Source organism: Phymastichus coffea, unplaced genomic scaffold (assembly GCF_024137745.1).
Source record: "Phymastichus coffea isolate CEN01 unplaced genomic scaffold, Cenicafe_Pcof_1.1 PCOF00181, whole genome shotgun sequence".
Lineage (NCBI taxonomy): Eukaryota > Metazoa > Arthropoda > Insecta > Hymenoptera > Eulophidae > Phymastichus > Phymastichus coffea.
The window spans coordinates 29546-40077 of NW_026706992.1; the positions used below are offsets into that span (position 1 = coordinate 29546).

The window sequence follows — 10532 nt, forward strand, 5'->3', positions numbered from 1 at the left end:
TTCGAAATTTTAAGGCATTATAAGTATTTTTAAAAGAATCCGACTTCGATATCTCTATTAGTTTTTAAAATATAGCCGTTTGAAAATGTTTTATAATTTTTCATTAATTGTTGATAACTTTTGATATAATTAATATATCGTCTTCAAAATTTGGGAAAAATCTCACTTTTATGTGTACAATTGTGCTATATTAAAAAAAGATCCGCAACCTAAGGGCTACAAGTCAATCGAAATAGCCAAGAATTACTTATATACGGGGTGTTTCATTTTAATTCGATCACGCGCATAACCTAGTAAAAACCAACGTTATCAAAAAATAACCTCTACAAAAGTTGCTTAATACTTAATACGTTTTTCATGGCCATCTAAAGGTCAAAGTGCTTTTTTTAATGGGAACCCCTATTTTTGATCCCGGAATCGTGTAAAGTGGGAAAAATTCCATCTAAAATGAAATGTTTGTTTTTACTAGGTTATGCACTGGGTTAGATCAAAATGAAAAAAAAATCAAAAAACAAAATGAAAAATGAAAATGTATTAAAAGAAATTCAAATATTTTCTCTCTGAGTTTATTCGGGCTAGAGACCGACGTTATTAAAATAACGGCCGCATTAAAAATATTTGTTCTTTGTCTTCTTTGTCGAACTTTCTCTCTTCTTTATCTTCGACGGTGTCGAAAATAGAAGTAATAGAATTCAGTCGATCTCTATTACTTCTATTTCCCCACCTCCGATGACTGGACTTTGTGGGCCATCCACCAAGTCTATGACAATTGGCCTCGCAGCATCCTCAAAATCAGCTAACACTGGCGGTGGGCTAGGTAGTGGTGGAGATGTTTCTCTACCACCGTAGGCCCTGATGTATTGTAGATCAGGGTCCTTGTTGCAGTGTTACCTATGATGCAAATATGTCTCGACGTACATATTTGTCTCAAGACAGCCGTTGTTCAAGCAACGAAACCGTGCCCTCTTCAAGAGACTACGGTAAGCATCGTTGATGCTCAAATGATCTCGGCACTGAGTCCAGATCATTGAGCATCGCTCACCGCAATCTCTGCACACGGTGTGGCCCTGAGGTTAGCTCACCGCCGTTGGCAGAAGATAGCCGCAGCAGAGGAAGCACGTGATGTCGAACACGTCACTAACGGCTTCAATATGAAGCCGCTTCGCTTCCTCGCTAGAGGCTGCTGCGCTGCTCTCCCTGAGTTGTAAGAAATTTTCTATTTAAATAAAAAATAAGAAGTAATATAATATTTTTAATATACTATTAAAAAAAAATTAAAAAAATATATTTAATAAACACTGGTTAATAATTATTAAAAAACTTACCTTTCTTCGTTCTGAGAAAAAACTTGTGCCGTTTCTGGCAACCTCAGTTTGCGCCGCATGATAGGTGCGAAGCCGCAAACGCTGCTTCGCACCTTTTCGGCACTTCTCCGTCCTTCGGCGTCCGCTGCCAGAGGTAGTCGCTGCCACATCATAATTGATAGGCAGGATCGCCCATCTGGCCTGGCCGTCGATGGTGTCTATGACGGCCGCGCACCCCGAAGGCACTACTTCACGAGGAAGTACGGGAGCTTCTGGAAGCAAACACGGCGTCAATTGCCGTGAGCGCATACTCCAGACGTTCACCATCCTCCTTTGATTGAATAAATTTGAGATACAACATCGATGGACGTGCGTCCGCTTTCTACACTATTGCATCGGAAAGTTAACGCCTGATTCAGCGGACCTCTGATGCTCACGTTCAATAAAGTGTTTGTCATCGCAAGCGATATGACACTTGGAAAATTCTAGTTCTATACCGCCTGGTGGTAAGACTCCGAGGTCTTAGGCGTAGAGGGCAGATTGTTCCTTTTTATCCACGTTGCCCGCTATAACCTTTATCACGCGATGTGCGACTTTTTATAAGCAATTGTAGATGTCAAAAAAAAAACACAGATAAGTTTTCTTTTAGCTATGCCATTGATGCAATAGTTACTCAGTCTAGTCCAATCATCAGAGATTTTTTCGTGCAAAAATAAATTTATTAATACTTTTGTATTAATAATTTATGCAGATATTGGACTGTGGCGTGCAAGTATATTAGGTTTAAAAGTATATGTGGTAGAAGCATACTAATTAACATTAAGCTCTTATTAAAAAGTGAAAGATGCCATATTAAAACATTTTATTCGTGATTTGATATGCCCATGTGGAGAAAGCATGAGAATTTTAATTAAATTAAAGTCGTTTTTAGTTTTTCATTTTTAATGAATGATGATGACTTTTAAATAAAAGAATATATATAATTAAGAGAGTTAATGCATTTATGTGTTGATCGAAGTAGTGCCATTAATTATTTTCTAATTGTAATTAAAGTAAATTCAATGAGCACTCAATTTCAACTTTTAGAAACATGAATTATGCCTGAAGACTAACTTAATGTAAGTATGATGATGGAGAAGGCTAATTAATTTTATTACGTTTAAATACATGATTTTATTGAAATAAAATTAATGAATAAAAAATAAAATAAAATAAATTTAATGAATAAAAGGTAAGTTGAATTAGTATATGTATTGGTATAATTAATATTTTAAAAACAACAGATTACATACATACATTTTTGTCAAAAAAAGGAATTTTTGACATAAATTTTTCATAATATACATTCATAAACAAATTTTCATTAAAACAAACTGTTTGAATACATTTTGAGTTTGATTTTTCAAAAATAAGAGCTGATTTATCATTTTTTTAAATTGTAAAAATTTAATTTTTAACATTTCACTGAAAATTAACATATAAAGCTGCGTCTACAAAATTATTGATGTAAGAAATACGTCAAATTGACAAATAGGATGTAATATAAAACCATATTTATAGTCAAATGAAATCTTTAGGAAAATGTAAAATATATTTAACGAAAATTAACGTAGGCGCGGTAGATAGTATAGACAAGCTCATTCTTTTTTACATGATGAGATGTATTGCTCACGTTAAATTTTGTTGAGTTGTATATCATGTTTGCATTATTTATTTATTGAAGAAACTATTGAGTATATCCATAAAAGAAGGTAGTGTATGCACAGAAATTAATCTAATATTTATTTAAATGTTAATCTAATATAACTCGTTCAGCTTTGCATACACTTACACATTACACAGTCGCGCACTCTATATGCAAGAAAGCCCCCTCTCTCCTCTAAATGTACGCAGAAAGTCCGCGTTCGTAGCTTATAAAAATTTTCTGAACCGTTTGTGCATGCACGTCTGTATCCGCAGCTTGGAAAATTTTTCCAAGGTGTTAGTTTAGGTACGCTGTGTCGTCCACCAGAATAGACTGAGAAAATTATTAATTGGTTATATTTGACAGCTGTTGTCAGAGGCTCTGGTGATAATGGTGAAACATTAAGAGTGTTTATTTGTTTTTGGAGCACCATCGTCAGTAGCAGTTTCCGCGAGTAGCTTTTGCGTGTGCAATCGCACAGCTTTTGTTTGTCTACATCATAGTAATAATAAATCAAAACCTGTAAAGGATGACAATGGGCGATGAGACTCCAGTTACATCACTCGTTCTTCCAGTAATTTTACGACCTATTTTGGCAAAGGTAAATTTTTCTATTTGATGTATCCATCTTACATTTCATAAAGCGATATTGCAGGTTTTTTATTATGCAGTATCATTGATTATGATCTACAATTGATTCAATTTTTCGCGTTGTTTATTTATTCAACTTGGACGTTATTTATGATTACAGTACCTTATTTACTACTACATTACGTTATTTATGATTACCTTGCCTATGTATTAAAGTGATAAATATGAAAAAGTAAAAATTATTAGAAGGGTACAAAAATGTTTAGTTTGTTTGTTTCCTTAACCTGTTAGAAAAGAAAGTTTATCAGACAGAGAAAGTTAGGAATAATGCACTTCTTTAAGTGAAATGTCACTAATATGTGATTTTCTCCTATAGTTAGAAAGGCAGAATGTAATGGCTGCTCAGACTCTTCGCAAAGCACTAGCTAATGCAGAACTCAATCACCCAGGGATTACCTATGATTTAGTATTAGGTCTAGTACGCAGAGCAGATCTTAATCTAGATATGAATGAAAGTGTACTTCGTTTACAAGGTCTAGCATCAGATTGTGATGGTATGTTTATTGATAAATCTTTGGGAATAAAAATTAAGCTAGTTTTTAAATTTACAAGAGAAATATAAAACATTTTATATTTGCAGTTGTTGAATATCGATCGGGACGTCCAGAAAATGCATTTCAAGAACTTAACAAGAAATCTACATCTTTGAAAAGGATATTGAGTAGAATTCCTGATGAAATAACTGATCGTAAAACATTCCTTGAAACAATCAAGTAAGTTGTAGAACATAATTTGGTTTTTTTTCCAAAATACTTTAGACAATTAATACAAGATTAATTTTATAGAGAAATAGCAAGTGCTATCAAAAAATTATTGGATGCTGTTAATGAGGTCACAGGATATATACCAGGCTCAGCTGGAAAACAGGCTCTCGACCAACGTAAAAGAGAATTTGTTAAATATAGTAAACGTTTTAGCAATACCCTTAAAGAATATTTTAAAGAGGGACAGTAAGTTTTAATTATTTTTTATACTATTTCATTGACTTTGTTATTTGATAAAAAATTGATAAAATTTCTACTTTTTTTTAGAGCTAATGCAGTATTTGTGAGTGCTTTATACTTGATTCTTCAAACAAATATGATAATGCTCACTGTAGAGGATAAGTGCGAATGAAAGATTATATGAACTACCAATATATTATTAGAGATGTGCGCTTTTATTAACAAATGACATTTTCATATATAATATATGTTTAATGAAACTATCAAAAATGATTCTTCTCTTGTTATTAATAAAAACAATTTTGCATTCCAAGATTAAGAAAATAAAAACATAAATGTAGTTTTCATTCAATAAGAAGAAATAAAAGTTATTTTATTGATAACAACTTCATATAAATGCACTGTAGTTTCATACTGAAAAATGGTATGACTTAGCTATCTACATTCTTTGTAATTACTAACAGATTCCATTAGTAATCAGAAAGATAATCAGTTAGACAAATATGAACACTTGGGATGTTCAAGCTCTTTTACTATCGGCAAGTACTCTAACAATACTGCCCACTCCACTAACATTATATAGTTTTTCATGCCACACCAATAAATGTCCACTGCTACCTTCATTTGGTATTTCAAAACCACGGTATATGTATTTCATCAGATTATCCTGCAGATCACGATCCAGTTGAGCTATGCAATCATCCATTTGATTTGTTTTTATACTTAGTAGTACTTTTTGAGTCAAGTTTCGAGCATTGTCCTGCAATAAATATATTATAATTCATTAGAACAATTCAGCTAGTAAAAAGTTTCTTTGATCTTTACTTCAATAACTTTTTTAATTTGGCACTCCGTTACCCAAAATACACTACTTGAGTATATTAATAATATAAATGTTACAAAATTGAATCAATTCAAATATTAGGTACTATGTACTTTGATCAATCATTTGACATGATTAAAACTTGAAGTAATAAGACTATTAAAGTAATAATTGAAATAAATATGACTCATAACACAAGAAAGAAATAATTTGTTTTAAAAGGTTACCTTAACTTGCTGGTTTTTACACCCTAGGGGAGCTGATTTTAGAACGGAAATTAAAGCTTCAGCATGTTTACCCTTATAGAATAATTAAGGAAAGTTACAATTGCTAAAAGCTGTAAAATGTAAATGTGTTAAATAAAAATTAGTAGTTATAAAGGATATTGGCTAAGGAGTGAGAGTATCTCATTCTCGTCTGGTCCAGTAGGTCCGGTGACTCCTTGGTCGGGATCTTCCTCTTTAAAATTATTCTCGTTATACTGGTCGACATCAATTTTACGAAAGGCTGTGCCTGACGTGTCTTTGATTTTCCTATCGTCGGACTTCGACATTTTCTCTTGACTTGACGTTTCAACGCTGCGCAGTGCTGCATTCACATTCGATTCTGACGCCGAGAATGCTACGTACACATGTAATCAGAATCCAAATGTGTATACATGTACGCCCTCCCATATACAGGAACAAGAGTCGATCTGATCATCTGATCATAATATATTATTATATGTGCACGTATGCATGCACCTACAGATATACCAACAATCGTTTATTAGAGCTCATTTTTACCGATCGAGAAAAGGTATGTGCGTATAGTACTCTGCCGAGATATAAGAGTCAACCAGTCGGGATAAAAATGGTAGTGACGTGCTACCGTCACAATGTGCAACAATGTAACGTTCAAGCTTTAAGCGTCACGCACTAACATGAATCAAGGCCTTTGCATTTTGTTTTGAACTTTGCCCGGACATTAATCTGTAACCTGTTAAATTCAAATGTCAAAATCCAAATTATTTTTGATAATTGAACATCGATGGTATCAAACGTGCCTAGGGCTATTGTTTTGGCAAGTTGTGTTCCGCAACGAAGTAGAGAAAATCCATTTGATACTCTTGAAGCTCAATCGTCGAAAATAATACGGATTTTGAACGTTGCGGATTGCAAATTAATCTCCAGATAGTGTATATATATAAACTTAATTTGTTCAAATACGTTTTTGAATTATGAAGTTTCTTGTTTTTATCTTGTTAGTGTTACAAGTACTTTTGCAGCAAAATTAGTATTTAGCCATATAAGGTTGCCAAGAAGTATATTATGTGATAAATTTCAGATAATGAAAATTTGAATATCAGATTGGAATAACTCTATGGACTGCACGTATGCATCAAGTTGACGTGGCGCATCGGAGTCCTCAGGTACCCACAGTCATTAAAACGAAACGAAACGCATCAAGTTGACTGATTTTCGTCTGACGTCCCAGATACCGTCGTATTGTAAAGTGTCTTTTGTTTGTCTAATTTTCTACTTGCACCTTGCATCGTTACACGCCAGATTCATACGATATTCGAACGATAGCTTGAATGATTTAACTTGACTTTATAGTTGAGAATGTGGAACAATGATAGTAACACAACTATTCAAAACTGGGAAACGGGACATGACGATACTTTATTAAACTGGAAATCAGTCGAAAATTGTGTACCTGTGATGCTTGCACACTTACATCGTTATGGTGAAGGATTGAAGATATGGGGTATGCCAACTAGGATTATTACATTTTTAGCTATTGTTGAAGATGTAGATGTTGTCAATACAAGAGTAAACTTCAAATTTCGTGATGAAACCGGTAAAAATTTATTTATGTAACAAAATAGCATATTTTTTTCAAATTATTATTTATATATATATATATATATATACACACAAAATTTTAGGATCTTTAAAGGGTGTCCAGTGGTTATGTAATGAAATTTATGAATGTCCTGTAAAAATTAATTCATATGCTAGGGTTTATGGAAGTATGAGAAAACAAAATTATGAAAATTTTATACTGGTTGCAAAGATTCAACCCATGGATCACTTGAATGAGTTGTGTGCCCATTTGATGGAAGTAACATTTATTTGTTTAGAAGCAGAAAATTTGTCAATTCAAGCAAGCCAAAATCATTCAGCAAACAATACTTCAATTAAAAACAACAATCCATCAATTTTTGCTCCACCCTCTAATGATGATAATGATTGCAGTAATTTGACTTATGAACAAAATCTTGTTATGGATATCATTACTCGTGGTCATCCAGAAGATGGAGCAGAAAGGTCTGCAATCAAGTGTCAAGTACCTTTATATTTAGCACCTAAAGTTGATGCAATTTTAGAATTTCTGTCATCAGAAGGTCATGTTTATACAACTAAAACTGACGATTATTTTAAAAAGCTCTGACGATTGAAAAGATACATCTTTTAAAGTAATGATATTTTTATTATAACAATATAAAAATAATTAAAAGATTTTTGTTTAGTTAACAAATATGTGTTGAAAAAATTATATTTATAAATGGTTTTATATGACTTAAATGACAATGTTACAACTATAAATTAAAAAATAATTTTAGTGAAAGAATTGTCTTTAATTATTTTTGATAATTTCCTTGATCCTAGAGATGTACAAATTATATTTGCTAGCAATTGATTAACGCTTAAATTATTCATCTTGTTGAAGTGATAAGTTAATAAGAATAAATACATTTTTGCTTTTAACATTTTATCTAAATCTATCATTGAAACAGAAAAAATTAATAATATACTTTAAGACTAGCAATCATAAGTAATTTTGATTAATTAATTTAATATAGTTAAAAAATATTAAAACAAAAAATATGTTAACTATATAATAATAAAATAGTTACTCAAATATCTTCAGAACGAAAAGTAACAAGATCTTCAATTTTAATTTTTTCTTCAGACTCAACACTCTCAAAGCTTGGGATGTTGATAATAGGCAAATTTTTAACTTCCTGTTTGCCATATATATCTTGAAAAATTATCTGAATATGGTTTGGTTCAAGTGCCTCTACTGTGAAATTGTCAAATAGTCTATTTATTATTCATTCAATTTTTTAATAAGTTCTTTCAAACAATGTCTTTACATACTTTGGCAGTGGGATTCACAAGTATTTTTACAAATATTATCTTCTGCTAATTGTAACCAAAGCTTTTCTCTATGATACTGTTTTGTCGCTTGCTCTAAAGCTTTCGAAAGTGCAATCTGTAATATATTTTAAATATATTTAAAAAACAAATAAATGTCAAATATTAATTAATTTGTTAGCTTGCATATATTTGAAAATGATCAAATGGTATGCAATAATTAATATGTCACAATATATTAACATTCACAGAAATCTAAAAATTTGATCTACATGAATTCAGTTTAGACTCAATGTCAAAACAAACCCCATCCCATAACAAAGATAGTTGTTACGTTACCTGACACTTCTGCAGCTTAGTCATGCCATGTAGGCCATTCGCCCGGCATAAAAGGCGGTAGTTTGCTTCCGAATTACGCGGCTGTAGATCGGTGATTGGTTTCATGCGCATCAGACTTTTCTTAACTCCGGTCTTCCTGCAGACTCTCGAGAGTAAATCGAGCCGGCCCGCGCGGAAATGTTCGTGCAAGAACTCGTGCAGATCGTGATTGTCAGTATTGACTAACTCGCGGCTGTGTAAACTGACCTTGCGGAATCCGTAAAGATTGAGCTGGCGAATGAAGCTCGCGATGTTGGTGGTTTTGAAGATGGAATTGTCAGGTTGCAGATACTCCTGGCCGAAGAGCGTGTAATTGATAAGGATGCTGATGCCGTTGATACCCCATTTGATTGCCCCTGACTTGCATTCGTTGACGATACGCCAGAGCTTCTGAGGGAAACGTAGCGACGGAATCGTGCAGTCCTCGTTAAGCATCGCCTGGCGATATTCTGAAGTAAAGCTCTGTTCTTCCATTCTATGCACCTGGCCAGCTGACTTTTTCACTGATGTTGTTAACGTCGTGGTCGGCCGATTCGAACAAATGACTCGAATGGGTTCAGTTATCTAGGCTTTTAAACAGACGAACATCGACTGTTCTTTTTCTTCGAATGTCAGATCGTCGTGACTTGCATCGGCTTATTTGCGTCCAGCAAGGTGCATTTTTAAAAACCTTCTATTGTTTAAAGATCTTTAATAGATTTTCATTTAAATTCTATCCGGTGGAATTGAATTTTCTTCTCTACGCATTTTAGTAACAGATTGAAATTATTTATCAAATGTAATATGATATTTGAGTGTTCTTGAAAAATTTATGAGTATATTAGTGTATTGATTATAAATAAAGTAAATAAAAGAGCAGTAAATTAATAAAATTACAGATAAAAATATTGTCATACATTTTCAGAAAACCACAAAAATGATTTGAAAATTATGTATACCCATTACACAATCACTTTACGAATATAATTTTCAGCGACAGTTCATAAACAAATGAATAATAATAAATTTCTTTTCACAACTCTACTGTCAATGAATTTTTAAGTATTGTACTTTAATATAAGATTATACAATTTAATACTTCATTTCAGATTCAAACTTTTTGTTAATGAACTTATATCTATCTGGACTAACAACTTATCATCGTGCATTCTTATTAAATAATATATTACAAAATTAAATACTCGTTGGTTGATATTGCGTAGAGACGATACAACTTTAATTACGATTAGATTTTATTCGTTCGTATAAAATAATATAAGATTTATGTATTATGATTTGGATACAAAAAAAATGTCTCGCGGCACTTTCTAAAATTTTGTTAAGTCGTAACATTTCACGGAATCTTGATATGTTCATGTAGAAATTGTTTATAAAAGTATGTACTCTTAATTGATGCGAGATCGGTGAGGATAATGAAAATATCGAACGACCATGTGAAAAATATCTAGGGTACGAATGGCAACGAAGTTTGGGAGCGGGTTTCAGCTGTAAAGTCAATTGGCTCAGTTTGAGGTCTTCTACGTAATCACGCGTTACATGTTAATAATTTTTTTAGAGGACTAAGTTTTTGTTATCCACCGAAGATGGGAAGAGTGATGATTACAG

The 10532-nt window shown here is 32.6% G+C and overlaps 4 protein-coding genes across 5 annotated transcripts; 2 read left to right on the forward strand and 2 right to left on the reverse strand.

The window, feature by feature from the left end:
• Positions 1-1941: 1941 nt before the first annotated feature.
• Positions 1942-4811, forward strand: LOC131673505 (programmed cell death protein 10). Of its 2 annotated transcripts, none has more exons than XM_058951536.1 (6): positions 1942-2422; positions 3355-3589; positions 3956-4133; positions 4220-4352; positions 4425-4589; positions 4671-4811. In XM_058951536.1, the coding sequence occupies exons 2-6, from the start codon at positions 3518-3520 to the stop codon at positions 4753-4755; spliced, it is 633 nt and encodes a 210-aa protein (XP_058807519.1). In that variant the 5' UTR covers positions 1942-2422; positions 3355-3517; the 3' UTR covers positions 4756-4811. The 2 variants fall into 2 exon arrangements, with proteins under 2 accessions (XP_058807519.1, XP_058807518.1); XM_058951535.1 differs by lacking the exon at positions 1942-2422 and adding an exon at positions 3156-3294.
• Positions 4812-5103: 292 nt separating this feature from the next.
• Positions 5104-6085, reverse strand: LOC131673506 (actin-related protein 2/3 complex subunit 5-A). The gene is made up of 3 exons (XM_058951537.1): positions 5794-6085; positions 5634-5707; positions 5104-5343 (listed from the first exon to the last, which is right to left on the reverse strand). Exons 1-3 carry the CDS (start codon positions 5957-5959, stop codon positions 5104-5106), a joined length of 480 nt encoding a protein of 159 aa, XP_058807520.1. The 5' UTR covers positions 5960-6085.
• Positions 6086-6697: 612 nt separating this feature from the next.
• On the forward strand, positions 6698-7842 carry LOC131673510 (replication protein A 32 kDa subunit-like). The gene is made up of 2 exons (XM_058951545.1): positions 6698-7248; positions 7337-7842. Exons 1-2 carry the CDS (start codon positions 7011-7013, stop codon positions 7840-7842), a joined length of 744 nt encoding a protein of 247 aa, XP_058807528.1. The 5' UTR covers positions 6698-7010.
• A 466-nt stretch (positions 7843-8308) lies between these two features.
• Positions 8309-9401, reverse strand: LOC131673511 (heat shock transcription factor, X-linked member 4-like). Its single transcript, XM_058951546.1, has 3 exons — positions 8889-9401; positions 8553-8667; positions 8309-8475 (listed from the first exon to the last, which is right to left on the reverse strand). The coding sequence occupies exons 1-3, from the start codon at positions 9399-9401 to the stop codon at positions 8309-8311; spliced, it is 795 nt and encodes a 264-aa protein (XP_058807529.1).
• Between the last annotated feature and the right edge of the window lie 1131 nt (positions 9402-10532).

What these genes read in the sequence shown, in the direction of transcription:
- LOC131673505 (XM_058951536.1), top strand. Translation starts at nt 3,518, where the DNA reads ATGACAATGGGCGATGAGACTCCAGTTACATCACTCGTTCTTCCAGTA. An exon ending in TACGACCTATTTTGGCAAAG is followed by an intron (nt 3,590 to 3,955) that starts GTAAATTTTTCT and finishes TTTCTCCTATAG; the next exon opens with TTAGAAAGGCAGAATGTAAT. An exon ending in ACATTCCTTGAAACAATCAA is followed by an intron (nt 4,353 to 4,424) that starts GTAAGTTGTAGA and finishes TTAATTTTATAG; the next exon opens with AGAAATAGCAAGTGCTATCA.
- LOC131673511 (XM_058951546.1), bottom strand. Translation starts at nt 9,401, where the DNA reads ATGGAAGAACAGAGCTTTACTTCAGAATATCGCCAGGCGATGCTTAAC. An exon ending in CTAAGCTGCAGAAGTGTCAG is followed by an intron (nt 8,668 to 8,888) that starts GTAACGTAACAA and finishes AATATATTACAG; the next exon opens with ATTGCACTTTCGAAAGCTTT. An exon ending in TTGTGAATCCCACTGCCAAA is followed by an intron (nt 8,476 to 8,552) that starts GTATGTAAAGAC and finishes ACAATTTCACAG; the next exon opens with TAGAGGCACTTGAACCAAAC.
- LOC131673510 (XM_058951545.1), top strand. Translation starts at nt 7,011, where the DNA reads ATGTGGAACAATGATAGTAACACAACTATTCAAAACTGGGAAACGGGA. An exon ending in CAAATTTCGTGATGAAACCG is followed by an intron (nt 7,249 to 7,336) that starts GTAAAAATTTAT and finishes ACAAAATTTTAG; the next exon opens with GATCTTTAAAGGGTGTCCAG.
- LOC131673506 (XM_058951537.1), bottom strand. Translation starts at nt 5,959, where the DNA reads ATGTCGAAGTCCGACGATAGGAAAATCAAAGACACGTCAGGCACAGCC. An exon ending in GATACTCTCACTCCTTAGCC is followed by an intron (nt 5,708 to 5,793) that starts AATATCCTTTAT and finishes AATTATTCTATA; the next exon opens with AGGGTAAACATGCTGAAGCT. An exon ending in GTAAAAACCAGCAAGTTAAG is followed by an intron (nt 5,344 to 5,633) that starts GTAACCTTTTAA and finishes TATTTATTGCAG; the next exon opens with GACAATGCTCGAAACTTGAC.